Genomic DNA, 16,078 nt, shown 5'->3' with positions numbered 1-16,078 from the left:
CAATAATAATGATATCTGGAATACAAATCTTTGGCAAGGAGAATACACCTGGACCAAGGTCCTACTGTCCATTTTCTTAAGAACAGACTACTCAAAGGGGCAATCTTTTCAATAACTTCTTCACTGAAATGGTGTATTGCTTTCTATCTATGCTATGAATATGGCCCCCTCACTTGAAACTCATCAATATGTAATCATCATGTTTGACACCCTCACTCTCTTCAATTGTCCTCTCATCGGTTCCACAGCCCACTCCATACAGGATGACAGTTGGTTGAGTTCAAGGTCAACAATCTCCACAGTCCACAGCACTTCAACAAATGCCTGTATAAGTCATGGCTACCAGAGCCAGAATGGGACCATTAATAAACAGTGGAAAGAACTTTCAGAAGAACAGTACACTCTTAGAAAAAAAGGTGCTATCTAGAACCTAAAAGGGTTATTTGGCCTTCCACATAGGAGAACCCCTTGAAGAACCCGTTTTGTTCCAGGTAGAACCCTTTGGTTCCAGGTAGAACCCTTTTGGGTTTTCTACATGGAACCCAAAAGAGTTCTACCTGGAACCAAAAAGGGTTATACCTGGAAGGAACCAAAAAAGGTTATCCTATGGGGACACCCGAAGAACCCTTTTGGAACCCTTTTTTCTAAGCGTGTAGGCGATACAAATGATACAAATCAAAACTTGCTCATACAGCTCAATTATTTTAATGCCGAGAAATAGGATGGCAATTGTAGCTATTTTGTCATGCTTACACATTAATCTTCATTCATTATTTACACGAATATCCAGCGTAACATTGTAATAAAGTGTTCAGAAACCTTTCTTTTGATTCTGTCCTTACTTAATGTAAATACCAGAGCATGGAGATTAACATTCTGAGTTTCACCTCGAGCGCTTGCCCTATGGTGTCTCTTAATTCAGATTAATCCATATTTTCCCCCGCCTTATCTTCTTGAGTCTACTGTTATGTACCAGTGTTTAGCAGAAACTATTTCCCTTCCCTGGCTAGAAATTGATTCTGAGCTCCTTCAGTAGCATTTCCCAAGGTCAGCAGCAGAATTAGAAAATGTAATCACCCCAAAACTGGACAATATTGTTTCCCGTGCGACATTGTCAAATGATGAGCACGGAATGTTATAATCTAGCCTTATCGTGTGAGAATGAAAGCACATTCTACAACACCCAATAGCCAGTGTCTCAATTCAACAAAATAGAAGGAATTGCTGTGGCTTAGAGCTACAGTGCCTTGCAAAAGTATTCATCCCCCTTGGCATTTTTCCTATTTTGTTGCATTACAACCTGTAATTTAAATGGATTTTTATGTGGATTTCATGTAATGGACATACACAAAATAGTCCAAATTGGTGAAGTAAAATAAAATAAATAATGGAAAAGTGCTGCGTGCATATATATGCACCCCCTTTGCTATGAAGCCCCTAAATAAGATCTGGTGCAACCAATTACCTTCAGAAGTCACATAATTAGTTAAATAAAGTCCACCTGTGTGCAATCTAAGTGTCACATGATCTGTCACATGATCTCAGTATATATACACCTGTTCTGAAAGGCCCCAGAGTCTGCAACACCACTAAGCAAGGGAGTACCACCAACTAAGTGGCACCATGAAGACCAAGGAGCTCTCCAAACAGGTCAGGGACAAGGATGTGTAGGTAGATATTTATATTATTTTATTAAGCCATTATATAAATGGCCTACGTAGGATCACATAAAAAAAAAAGAACTCTGTTGGCAACATTGATGTATGATAGAGATTGGTTAGCTGACAACGTCACGAAAACGATGTGCACGCTTCAATGAGGCAGAAGTCCGCAAGTTGATTCTTGATGGCCAGATAGCTACCAACAATGACATTAAACTGCCATGTGGGGAATAGTTTCGGCTAGTTTTATCTTGTTCTTGAGACCATGTCTTGTTTTGAAATCTTTTGACTGATTTCATGTCAATGCTAACGTGGCTAAAATTCGCTACCTAGCTAACCAACAACTGTAACAACGTATTTCAGAGACAACAAGTGCTCTTTGTGCAAATGTATTTATGTTTTTAATAAACATTGGAGACTAAATATAGTTTACATGTTGTCAACAATCTAAGCCAACCCCATCTGTTTTGCCCCATAGTTGCGAATGCGTCGGTTGTGTTGCTAAACAACCAACCCATCTATGATATAGGAGATGGCATTCCAAAGCAAACAGATGACAGGTGTAGACTATGTGTTGACAGGCCAGTGCACCGCAGTGGATGAATGACAGGGGGCTATGAGAACACCGGTCACGGTCACATCCACAAACAGTCATAACACGACCACCAGACTGCTCTTTGAATTCTGGAAGCATCTGCATCTTATACAGTAAGGACCATTACTAATCTGTGTCCAATGTAATTCTATCACTATTTAATTTCATAACCAATTTCAATCAGTAATATAACTTTTGCAAGAGTGTTTCGATTTCATTCCTATGGTTTGAATTATACTTTGATATCAAAGTAGCTCAGTTGGTAGAGCATGGCACTTGCAACGCCAGAGTTGTGGGTTCGATTCCCACGGGGGGCCAGTATGAAAAATGTATGCACTCACTAACTGTAAGTCGCTCTGGATAAGAGCGTCTGCTAAATGACTAAAATGTAAAAATCACAGCCATGTCTTACAACAACCAATCGTTCTACTTTTTTGAGTGATTGAAAAGTAAAAACAGACAAGTTGAAAGTGGCAGCACTGCCACAGGTGATTGTGGCCCGTATCCAGAGTATCCTATCATATATTTGCAAGTGACAAGAGGTCGAACAGAACAGGCCGCTCTATCATCCATCTGAAACGTGTCAACATTCCCTATGATCAGTCGGCCCTCACAGCATTGTCGGAAAGACAAAGGATCCCACGTGGGTTATGAGCCTTTTCCTGAACGCACCAATTCTGCATGTTTTTTTTTCTGTTGCTCATTAAGAAACATTTAATTTCAGTCTTGGGTGTGTGGTTCGATGGAGCAGTTACTGATGTTTGTCCCCCATCATACACCATAGGAACAAAGCCAGCATCACTTCCTCAAAATATTCAGAATTAATCTAAGATGACTCAAGGAATCTGTAATTCATGTTGACATATTTGCCAAGGAGGTTTTAGTCACGCAATTTTACATCTAGCTAAGGTGTTTGGTATTTCTCAAGTAAAGAAATGCGCCACGTTGTCTGACAGTATGTAAACAAAGTCCAATCTGCTGCGCTGCTGGGCAGGTCTTTCTCACTGTCTGTGTGTTCTGACGTACCATTTGGAGAGCGCAATCCCCTCAGCTGTTTATCCTGTGTTAGTGGGCATTGTCGAATTCAAAACCCAACCCTCAAGTAAGTCACAACGAACTCTTTTACTCAAATCTCAAGAAACTGTCTTGCACCTTGTAGTCAATTTTGCCACTGGAATAAATGCTTCGGACTAATATCGATGTCACATATGCCGTTTTCAACGAGAGAAGTTGGTTCTCGAGTTCAGTTCTTCTTTAAGATTCTCTATGAGGTGGCCGTCCTCTCTCACTTCTCCCTCCATTAGCCATGCCCACTCTCCTCCACAGCCATCCCATAATGCCCCTCAGCATCTCATCTGTCCCTGGGCTAAACGCTCTATTGTTGCCATTTCACCCAATAGCAGGAAATTAACATTCAACAGCAGAGTGGTGCAGATCAGCCAATATACGGACTAATGTGTTTCATTAAGATGTCAGGGAGGGCCTTCCATTAACTGATCAACCTTTGACATGCTGTTTCAGAGGCAGAGACAGGTAGGAAACAGAAAAGACAGAGTTGAAAGAATAGAAATATCAAGACATCAGAGAGTGGAGATATAGCTGATCAACATGAACAGGTCTGAACTGGAGGAGCTATAGGAGGACGGGCTCATTATAATGGCTGGAATGGAATAAATAGAATGGTATCAAACACATCAAACATATGGAAACCACAGGTTTGACTCCGTTCCATTTATTCCATTCCAGCCATTATAATGAGCCTGTCCTACCTATAGCTCCTCCCACCAGCCTCCTCTGGTCTGAACCCATGATGTACTGTCTGCATCTCTCTTCTATCATAGTCTGACTAAGAGGAGTCTAACCAAGCTCACCTTCTGTCTTATCTCCTCCTCCATTTTAACTGGAGACCCCAGCTCTGCCACCTGTTTCACCCCTTCACTGGCGAAGCCCCCGTACTCCCAAAGGACATAGCTCCTGGAGTGGGATGACCCGATGAGGGCTGACCAATGATTGGCACGTCCTGTATACAAGGAAACAAAGAGACAATTTGACAAAGACATAAAGTGTGTGTGTGTGTGTGTAGAGGCTGACAGATCGCTCCTGGCTTTGACCTTGCATGTACTGTAGCTGGAAGGTCATTGTTAGTTACAACGTGAGGCCCGCACTACCATTGCTGGAGCCCTCATCATTACTGAGAGAGTTGAGGCTGGAATAGACCCTGTCACACCACACACATACTGTATACAGTATACAGTTCATTTGGAAAGTATTCAGACCCCTTGACTTTTTCCACATTTTGTTACATTACAGTCTTATTCTAAAATTGATTAAATTGTTTTTTTCCGCATCAATGTACACACAATACCCCATAATGACAAAGCAAAAACAGGTTTTTAGACATTTTTGCACATGTATAAAAAAAATACCCGGAAATATAACATTTACATCAGTATTCAGACCCTTTACTGTACTTTGTTGAAGCACCTTTGTCAGGTTTGATGGGGAGTGTCGCTGCACAGTTATTTTCAGGTCTCTCCAGAGATGTTCGATCGGGTTCAAGTCCGGGCTTTGGCTGGGTCACTCAAGGACATTCAGAGACTTGTCCCGAAGCCACTCCTGTGTTGTCTTGGCGGTGTGCTTAAGGTTGTTGTCCTGTTGGAAGGTGAACCTTCGCCCCAGCCTGAGGTCCTGAGTGGTCTGGAGCAGGTTTTCATCAAGGACCTCTCTGTATTTTGCTCCATTCATTTTTCCCTCAATCCTGACTAGTCTCCCAGTCCCTGCCGCTGAAAAACATCCCCACAGCATGATGCTGCCACCACCATGCTTCACCGTAGGGATGGTGCCAGTTTCCTCCAGACGTGACGCTTGGCATTCAGGCTAAAGAGTTCAATCTTAGTTTCATCAGACCAGAGAATCTTGTTTCTCATGGTCTGAGAGTCCTTTAGGTGCCTTTTGGCAAACTCCAAGCAGACTGTCATGTGCCTTTTACTGAGGAGTGGCTTCTGTCTGGCCACTCTACCATAAATGCCTGATTGGTGGAGTGCTGCAGAGATGGTTGTCCTTCTGTAAGGTTCTCCCATCTCCTCAGAGGAACTCTGGAGCTCTGTCAGAGTGACCATCGGGCTCTTGGTCACCTCTCTGACCAAGGCCCTTCTCCCCCGATTGCTCAGTTTGGCTGGGTGGCCAGCTCTAGGAAGAGTCTTGGTGGTTCCAAACTTCTTCCATTTAAGAATGATGGAGGCCACTGTGTTCTTGGGGACCTTCAATGCTGCAGAAAGTTTTTCGTACCCTTCCCCAGATCTGTGCCTCGACACAATCCTGTCTCGGACCTCTACGGACAATTCCTTTGACCTCATGGCTTGGTTTTTGCTCTGACATGCACTGTCAACTGTGTGACCATATATAGACAGGTGTGTGCCTTCCAAATCATGTCCAATCAATTGAATTTACCACAGGTGGACTCCAATCAAGTTGTAGAAACATCTCAAGGATGATCAATGGAAACAGAATGCACCTGAGCTCAATTTCGAGTCTCATAGCAAAGGGTCTGAATACTTATGTAAATAAGGTATTTCTTTTTTATTTTAATAAATGTTCATCTATTTTTAAAAACCTGTTTTCGCTTTGTTATTGTGGGGTATTGTGTGTACATTGATGAGGATTTCTATTTATTTAATCCATTTTAGAATAAGGCTGTAACGTAACAAAATGTGGAAAAAGTAAAGGGGTCTGAATACTTTCCGAATGCGCTGTATATGTATACAGTCAGGTACAAAATTATTGGCACCCTTGATAAAGATGAGCAAAAAAGACTGTATAAAATAAATAATGCAATACTGAGCTATATTATATGCTCAACATTTTATTTTTATTGTATTATTTTATACTAATACAATTGCTCAGAGAAATATATTTTGTACAGGCCTCCTGTTGCTCAGTTGGTAGAGCATGGCGCTTGCAACACCAGGGTTGTGGGTTCGATTCCCACGGGGGGCCAGTATGAAAAATGTATGCACTCACTAACTGTAAGTCGCTCTGGATAAGAGCGTCTGCTAAAATGACTCAAATGTAAAATGTACAACAAAAGTATTGGCACCCGTGTTTTCAATACCTCACCTTAAAAGGATAACGGCACTGAGCGTTTTTATAAATGTTTTATGAGTTTGAGGAACACATTTGGAGGGATCTTAGACCATTCCTCCATACAGATTTTTTTCAGGTCCTTGATGTCCTTCGTCTGCGCTTATGGACTGCCCTCTTCAATTCAAACCACAGGTTTTCAATGGAATTCAAGTCTGGAGACTGAGATGGCCATTGTAAAATGTAGATTGTTGTGGACAATTAACAATTTCTTTGTGGATTTTGATGTGTGCTTGGGGTTGCCTTGCTGGAATATCCACTTCAGGCCAAGTTTTAGCCTCCTGGCAGAGGCAACCAGGTTTTTGGCTAAAATGTCCTGGTACTGGGTAAAGTTCATGATGCCGTTGACCTTAACAAAGGGCACCAGGACCAGTGGAAGCAAAATAGCCCCATGTGTGTGTTTCCAAAGAGTTATATTTTCATGTCATCTGACAATAGCACTGGTTGCAATCCAAGTGCCGATGCCGTTTAACAAACTCCAGGCATTTACATTTGCTGGATGACATGAAATTAGAGCTCTTTGGCTAGGCACACCAGTGGTGGGTTTGGCGTCAAAACCTGGTTGCCTCTGCCAGGAGGCTGAATTTTTCCGGAAGTGGATCTTTCAGCAAGACAATAACCCCAAGCACACATCAAAATCCACAAAGAAATGGTTAATTGACCACAAAATCAACATTTTGCAATGGCCATCTCAGTCTCCAGACTTTTATTCCATTGAAAACCTGTGGTTTGAATTGAAGAGTGCAGTCCATAAGCGCAGATGAAGGATATCAACGATCTGGAAAGATTCTGTATGGAGGAATGGTCTAAGATCCCTCCCTCCCAATGTGTTCTCCAATCCAATAAAACGTTTACTAAAAAGGCTCAGTGCCCTCTTCGCAAGGTGAGATATTGAAAGGTATTGAAAACAGGGGTGCCAATCATTTTAACCCCTATCTTTTTGAAAAAACAACAAATTACTTGTTAAACAAAATCAATTTTTTGAGCAATTTAATTAGTATAAAATAATTGTCAAAAAAATCATATTGAGCATAGCTCAGTATTTGTATTATTTATTTTATACAGTCTTTTTACTCATCTTAATCAAGGGTGCCAATAATTTTGGACCTGACTGTACAGTGTATATATAACGCTATCAAAAAACAACTGATGCTTTGAACTATGGTCACTCAGTGCTCTCCTCAGAAACCTTTGAATGTAATTGTGTTTTTCCATGATACGTTTCCCTTTGTGAAAGATTCTATATACAGTCGTGGTCAAATGTTTTGAGAATGACACAAGTATTGGTCTTCACAAAGTTTGCTGCTTCAGTGTTTTTAGATATTTTTGTCAGATGTTACTATGGTATACTGAAGTATAATTACAAGCATTCCATAAGTGTCAAAGGCTTTTATTGACAATTACATTGGGTTTATGCAAAGAGTCAATATTTGCAGTGTTGACCCTTCTTTTTCAAGACCTCTGCAATCCGCCCTGGCATGCTGTCAATTAACTTCTGGGCCACATCCTGACTGATAGCAGCCCATTCTTGCATAATCAATGCTTGGAGCTTGTCAGAATTTGTGGGTTTTTGTTTGTCCACCCGCCTCTTGAGGATCGACCACAAGATTAAGGTCTGGGGAGTTTCCTGGCCATCGACCCAAAATGTCGATGTTTTCTTCCCCGAGCCACTAAGTTATCACTTTTGCCTTATGGCAAGGTGCTCCATCATGCTGGAAAAAGCATTGGTCATCACCAAACTGTTCTTGGATGGTTGGGAGAAGTTGCTCACGGAGGATGTGTTGGTAGCATTCTTTTTTCATGGCTGTGTTCTTAGGCAAAATTGTGAGTGAGCCCACTCCCTTGGCTGAGAAGCAACCCCACACATGAATGGTCTCAGGATGCTTTACTGTTGGCATGACACAGGACTGATGGTAGCGCTCACCTTGTCTTCTCCGGACAAGGTGTTTTCCGGATGCCCCAAACAATCGGAAAAGGGATTAATCAGAGAAAATGACTTTACCCCAGTCCTCAGCATCCCTGTACCTTTTGCAGAATATCAGTCTGTCCCTGATGTTTTTCCTGGAGAGAAGTGGCTTCTTTGATGCCCTTCTTGACACCAGGCCATCCTCCAAAAGTCTTTGCCTCACTGTGCGTGCAGATGCACTCACACCTGCCTGCTGCCATTCCCGAGTAAGCTCTGCACTAGTGGTGCCCTGATCCCGCAGCTGAATCAACTTTAGGAGACGGTCCTGGCGCTTGCTGGACTTTCTTGGCCGCCCTGACGGCTTCTTCACAACAATTGAATCTCTCTCCTTGAAGTTCTTGATGATCCAAAAAATTGTTGATTTTAGGTGCAATCTTACTAGCAGCAATATCCTTGCCTGTGAAGCCCTTTTTGTGCAAAGCAATGATGACGGCACGTGTTTCCTTGCAGGTAACCATGGTTAACAGAGGAAGAACAATGATTTCAAGCACCATCCTCCTTTTAAAGCTTCCAGTCTGTTATTCTAACTCAATCAGCATGACAGAGTGATCTCCAGCCTTGTCCTCGTCAACACTCTCACCTGTGTTAACGAGAGAATCACTGACATGATGGCAGCTGGTTCTTTTGTGGCAGGGCTGAAATGCAGTGGACATGTTTTTGGGGGATTAAGTTCATTTTCATGGCAAAGAGGGACTTTGCAATTAATTGCAATTCATCTGATCACTCTTCATGACATTCTGGAATATATGCAAATTGCCAGTATGAAAAATGTATGCACTCACTACTGTAAGTCGCTCTGGATAATAGTGTCTGCTAAATTACTCAAATGTAAATATAAGTATGTTACTCTAGTCAACAGAATATGTCCAGGGTAAAATGTCACCTTCTTGTGTTTCTTCCCAAACCACAATGTCTTGCTTCAGTACTATAATGGTGCAGATCCTTTCACACTCCATAGAAAACTGACAGAGGAGCAACTGGTGGGACTTTGTACAGTCATGTGGGCGTGGAGATATACTGTATGACCGCAGTGAGAGACTTACTGGGGTAGTCTTTAGGGTGAATCTTCTCCGACCAGTTCCCAAAGAAGGTGACTCTGTACTTAGCCGTCCCACAGGCACAGCATTCCAGAGGGGGCTTCTCTGTGGTCTCCCCAAACACAGTCTCTGAAAGGCACACACATACACACACGAGATAAGAATGGTGATGTTGCTTGATTGAATAGAATAGTTTTAGAATATGACTACGTACAGAATCTCAATTATAATCTACAGTAACAGATCATATAAAAGCATGGGGCTGTTCTGTGAGAAGTAACATTCGTAAAGGACAGATATGCTGTACCTTTCTCACACAGTCTGACAGTGAGGGAACCTTCATCCAGGAAGTAGATGATCCTCTTCTGCACAATGCTGGCCCTGCAGAGGAGGAAGAATGGCATTCCTTCTATTCACTGACAGCACAAAGAAATACAGCGCTCGCACACAACTCCCAGGGGCACACACACACACACACACACACTGCACACACACACTGCCGAGAGCCATAAAGTTGTCCGTGCAACAGCAACTGTGTGCCAATAGCAACGCCCAGCCATTTGAATGCTCTTCTATTTCTCTATTCCAGTACGTGAGGCGTGCAAGAGGCCCAACTGTCTGTTTCCTCTGAGGAGAGGTGGTAAAATCACCCCGTCAGAGAGCACGCCAGAGGCACTGCCAGACCTGCTCCCCATCAACCTCAGCGGAATACCAATGTGCAGAGAGCCAGGAGTCCAGACTGAGGCTGATCAATAGGACAGCCCATCAACACTGTGACCATTATGACTACACTCTCTCTCACACTCTCTAAAGCTCATCTACCAGGGAAGAACATTGGCAACTTTTCGGGGGGTTGAAGATAAAAGATCAAATCGTGCTAGACTCATCAAACCGCAGGATTTAAGTGGCCAGGAGCCAAACAGACAAGTTCAAGCCCAAACTTTTTTCCACAGTAGATGGCATCACAACTGAAGCTTTCAATATATCCTCAGCCATACAGCTGTTCTGAAGCCCACAGTTACATTGTATGGAGCTCAGCAGGGACTTTGCATGTTATAATGCAACTTGATAATAAAACATTTCCCCCTATCATTTCACTTTAGAATATGATACAGTAATTGATTCATATTTGGTGTATCAAGTTATCAAGGTTCAGATGAGGACAAATTCTGTAAAAATATCACTTTAACCCAATGTCAATATCTTAACATTTGGTGGCAGCAGTGGGATACAGTTTCAGTTGGGTAATCGTGGGTAATTGTTGGGTAATATATCCCTGACTAACCCATGACTTCCATGGCTTTCTCTCCATGGTTGTGTTCTTCACGCCAATGGTTTGGGCCGGGCTTCTGTCCAGACCATTAGTTCCAGTGGGAGTGTTTAGGATCCTTTAGTTGTGGTCCCACACACAAGCCCATGAGCCCTGGCTCAGTCTTCAGTGCTGCTGCCCACCTGCAATCTCTGTGTCGCTGGGGAGAGAGGGTGACTATAGAGAGCAGGAGAGGGTGGCTATAGAGAGCAGGAGAGGGTGGTTATAGAGAGCAGGAGAGGGTGGTTATAGAGAGCAGGAGAGGGTGGCTATAGAGAGCAGGAGAGGGTGGTTATAGAGAGCAGGAGAGGGTGGTTATAGAGAGCAGGAGAGGGTGGTTATAGAGAGCAGGAGAGGGTGGCTATAGAGAGCAGGAGAGGGTGGCGATAGAGAGCAGGAGAGGGTGGTTATAGAGAGCAGGAGAGGGTGGTTATAGAGAGCAGGAGAGGGTGGCGATAGAGAGCAGGAGAGGGTGGCGATAGAGAGCAGGAGAGGGTGGCGATAGAGAGCAGGAGAGGGTGGCTATAGAGAGCAGGAGAGGGTGGCTATAGAGAGCAGGAGAGGGTGGCGATAGAGAGCAGGAGAGGGTGGCGATAGAGAGCAGGAGAGGGTGGCTATAGAGAGCACGAGAGGGTGGCGATAGAGAGCAGGAGAGGGTGGCTATAGAGAGCAGGAGAGGGTGGCTATAGAGAGCAGGAGAGGGTGGCGATAGAGAGCAGGAGAGGGTGGCTATAGAGAGCAGGAGAGGGTGGCTATAGAGAGCAGGAGAGGGTGGCTATAGAGAGCAGGAGAGGGTGGCGATAGAGAGCAGGAGAGGGTGGCGATAGAGAGCAGGAGAGGGTGGCTATAGAGAGCAGGAGAGGGTGGCGATAGAGAGCAGGAGAGGGTGGCGATAGAGAGTAGGAGAGGGTGGCGATAGAGCACAGGAGCTCCATTTAGACCTTCTTCATCTCTCGTTCTTCTTCATCTCACCCTCAAAGAGTCTGTGTCTTTCTTGTTCGTGTACTCTGAGATGCTCTCTCCAGTTCTTCTATTCTGGTGAAACCTCCAAGAGCTCTATGTGCAGTGTCCTGTGACATAACAGCCTTTGACACTTCAGTATACAAGATAAAGTATCACTAATGACAGGACTCTGTAGTGCAGGAGGAGGAGCATCGTTCTGGGATCTCTGCTGTGATATCCTTTATGAGATTCAGTGGGAGAATGATTGGACCTCTCCCAGCAGTAATTTGAGTTTTATTTGATGTTCGGGGGACAGAGTTGGCAGCCGTGTTTATTGGCCTTTGTCTGGCAGGCAGCCCAATGCTCCGGTACGAGGTAGAGAGCTGTACCTTAACTTTGACAGGCAAAGACAAAGTGAAAGCAATACGGTGGGATTTGCATTGCAGATGTTTCTCAGCGCAACATTTATTAGAATAATACCAGGATCGCAATAAGCCATCTGTCGAATGGGACGGGAAGATATATTAAAAGTAACTATTGTGGATATTTCTTCAAAGAGCTAGGCAAAGAGGAGTGAGTTACATCCAGCACTAAGTCAGTGAAGTGCAGCACCATTTTCAGTGTAGGAGTGAGTTACATGCAGCACTAAGTCAGTGAAGTGCAGCACCATTTTCAGTGTAGGAGTGAGTTACATCCAGCACTAAGTCAGTGAAGTGCAGCACCATTTTCAGTGTAGGAGTGAGTTACATCCAGCACTAAGTCAGTGAAGCGCAGCACTATTTTCAGTGTAAATCCAGGGCAAGATGTGTTAGGGAAAAGGATCTCTTAAATATCTATATAGCAGAGCTTAAAGGAAGACTCAGCGATATGACGTAGATGCAGAAAGTAAGCAGTAGAGTGGGTCAATTTCCGCAACAACTAAGAGCATTAAAGCGCAAGGCTCAACTTCTCCGCTGTTTTGGTGCCCTTGCTACCATGCTGTAACAGAGTGACGCGAACCCGTACACATGCGTAGATACTGGGTGTGACTGTGTGAGAGCGAAGTCCTGCATCTCGCTCATCTCAATATCTGCGGTGCTGCTCGTGGCAACAATTAAAGTCTACCTTTAATTGTTCAATATTCGATCTCACCTCAATTTCACATTTCTTAACATAAGAAAGGGCTTTCAGGTGACCAAGCAATATGCCATGGTAATAGTTATTTAACACCCAATTTCAACCCTTTTTGAGAATTATTAGGGCCAAACTGCCTATTCTCCCTTTATGCTAATCATGCAACTTTGTACGTGTGCGCACCGGCACGTATGCACAGTATGTTATGTGTGTCGACCACACATTGTACATGGATTTTGTCACAATGGCTAACAATTGTTTGTGTCTACCTGTGTGTGTTAATGTTTGTCAATTTTGTTTCATTCCAACACTGCCTGAAGTGCTACAATGCCTGTCAAAGAGGAGCTTTTGGAATTAATCTGGCTGCCAATGACTGCCAATGAATTACAGAGGCACATCAGGGCTCACTTCTTTGGGCAGCAATCAAATTCAAATAGGATTTGCCTTGGTATGAGTTTAACCCACACGTCGCTCTAACATAGCAAGACTACTCAACTTGATCGGTGACTATCAGTGCTTCTGGCCAGGAGTAAGAAACACAATGTTATTTACAATCCCGCCACTTTTTTGTGTTGCATGGGAAAACAGTATGAAATGTGTCTCAACACTTTACATAAAAGGTAAAAAATTATCCAAAACTTTTACACCAAGCTTATCGTCATGAAAATGTTACTCCCAATCTACTTACTGAAACAATGTTATTACGTAAGACTAAATTCAGTACTATAACCATGGAGGGAGTGGCGTTGATCTGGGACATAATAACGCCATGGTCTGTAGTCACACCTGCTTCTTCAGACCACTAATCAGCATAACCGTGTTCTCTGGCAACCCAAGTCAACTGCAAAGACATGGGGCCTAGAACAGCCACATAGGGACGCCTACAACTAGATGTGTTAGTCTTCTATTCTACTTGGACAAGTAACTGGTCATACAGATGCAGTCAAATATTTTGGCACCCTTGCACTTTACCATGGAGCAGAATGTTCTGTTTTCTCTTTTCAAAACTGGTTGAATGGTTATTTTTAGCCAGTAGGAACCTGCAACTTACCACAGGTGAGACAAATTACACAGTAACCAAGATAACTTGCCTAACAACCAAATAGATTTGAATGTTGAATAATCCAGAAATTTTGTTTTACTTTGAAGTGAAAAATCTCAATCAAACAAATACACATGTAAACACCAAATGTTTTTTCAATTTCAGATTATTTTAGAAGAAATAGTGAAGAGTGCAAGGGTGCTAATATATTTAACCGCATCTGTATCAATAATTAGAAATGGTATTCTGAAACAAATCATTTTTAGCATTAACAGTTACAGTAACAGTGGTTATGGTAGTGGTCATAGCCGCAGGAAGTAGGGGTGCTGCAGCATTCTTTGATAAATAGACATTAAAAAAAAAATATATATATATATATATATAATACAAATCACAAAATTATATTACTCCAGTGTGAACTAGGGCTTTATTACTTATGTATGAACTAGGGCTTTATTACTCCTGTATGAGTGGACAAAAATACTCCTCAGCACCCCCCCAACCCAAAACATCTTCCTGTGGCTATAGTAGTGGTAGTAGTAGTAGTCGCGTAGTATCAATATTAAAGGTACCCACTTGAGGATGACACAGCCACTGCCAGAAGGGGGTGCTGTCCAGAACACTTGTATCCTGGTCCTCCTGCGGGGGGTGCTCTCCGTCACAGCCGGGGGACAGTTGGTCATGAACTGGGTATCTTCCTCATCTATAATCTAGGGAACACAGGAAACCAGTCAGTCACAACTACACAATTTCTCACCACCTCACTTTTTGGGAAAAGCTATTCAGTTTTTTGCAAAACAAAAAAGTTATAGCTGCAAGAAAGTAATTGAGTCAATTAACTTTTCGTTATTTTTATAATTAAAGAATCCTTTTGAGAAATTACTAACTTTCAACCGTGGTACTTGCCAAAAAAAGTTTAAACTTTTAATTATCACAACTCTGGCCTGAGACTTATGATTCATTTTCATTGTTGATCAATATGTTCTGCTATGCATGTTTGGTTGCATTTAATTGGTGCTATAATTCAGGGCTCCTGTAATAAACCGATGGTTTAGTGTCAGAGACAGGCTGTAATATGTATTTTGTAATCACCTCGCTGCTGCGACACACTCCACTACTACTCCCCCATAACAGGATCAATAGTGTATTTCACAGTCACATGTGGCTGAATGTTTTCAAATGGAATCCTTTTCAGATGCCAACACTGACATTACACATGTAGTGTAACAAACCGTTTTCTCTAGTTTATGTGAACTTGTCCTCTCAAAACAGATAGAAACTCACAGATGACATATGACATTGTAGTTCTGTTTCACCTCATCTCTTTACAAATGTGACTGGTTGACTGAAAGTTGACTGTACAGTGCATAACAGTCCTTCACCTATCCTTGGTGCAATAAAGTGGGACAGTAATAAAATAATACTCCAAGTTAGGCAATGAGACAGTGTAATAACAGTGTTGTGAGTCCATGGCGTGTCCAGCCCTCTATGTCATGGCCGTGAGAGAGTAATAAAAACCAGGTGTGACGAGCAGCAGCCTCACACAGAGATGACCTCTGGCCCCCTTGAATGTTCTCCAGCTGCCCTGACTCCACCATAACATTGACCTAACAGCCAGATGCTTCACACATGACAGAAAGTAAGAGGAAGAATTTTCTCCAGAGGTCTTTTAGAAAAATAAAGAGTCTTTATTGACGCTGATGATTATTTCAATTAGTGTTGTGTCTAAGGCACCCTGGTGAGCCCTGTCTTCCCTCACTATAACTAGCCTCGCTCTCCGTCTCTGGCTTTCTCTTTTTTTCTCTCTCTATATTTGCTCTCTCTGACTCATAAGCTCCCTGCTCAACCAGGGTTCCTCCATGCTATTTCGTAGGTCTCCTTATACTCATACTGAAATGTATTTTTGTGCCTCTTCACCATTGATGTCCTGTCAGTCACAGGCAGCTGCAAACAACTGACAGTGCACAGGAAAACAACCAATTGATAGGAGGAGGCTGAACTTGGAGTTGAGTTATTTCAGAAACTGCATTTCTTACAGCACAGCCAGCGTATATCTATTTTATCACCCTGTGGGAGGGAGGGAAGGGGGGTCCATTGTCTTGTAAACCCACTACCCCCCCACCGGGAGGCCAGCGCTGCAGTTTCCTCCCAAAACGGAATCTAAGTGGCTGTCATATCGGGGTTGAACTGCAGCCAAGCAGCAGAGACAGAGCCGCCAGGAGGAGAGGAGCTGGGAAAGTGGAGCGTTTGTTTTAATTGTGGCTCCTGGCTTG

The 16,078-nt window shown here is 43.0% G+C and overlaps 1 protein-coding gene across 1 annotated transcript in view; it reads right to left on the bottom strand.

Moving 5' to 3' along the window:
• The window catches only part of LOC121532348 (spondin-1), a 94,842-nt gene that overhangs the window by 65,367 nt on the left and 13,397 nt on the right, over positions 1–16,078 (bottom strand). The window contains exons 3-6 of the mRNA XM_041838282.2: positions 14,382–14,515; positions 9,707–9,780; positions 9,406–9,528; positions 4,128–4,276 (exon numbers count right to left, since the gene is read on the bottom strand). Coding sequence (XP_041694216.1) covers positions 4,128–4,276; positions 9,406–9,528; positions 9,707–9,780; positions 14,382–14,515 — 480 coding nt within the window. The remainder of the gene's footprint in view (positions 1–4,127; positions 4,277–9,405; positions 9,529–9,706; positions 9,781–14,381; positions 14,516–16,078) is intronic.

The sequence above is a fragment of the Coregonus clupeaformis genome, chromosome 6, assembly GCF_020615455.1.
Source record: "Coregonus clupeaformis isolate EN_2021a chromosome 6, ASM2061545v1, whole genome shotgun sequence".
Taxonomy (NCBI): Eukaryota; Metazoa; Chordata; class Actinopteri; order Salmoniformes; family Salmonidae; genus Coregonus; species Coregonus clupeaformis.
This window is presented reverse-complemented; position numbering and strand designations above follow the sequence as displayed.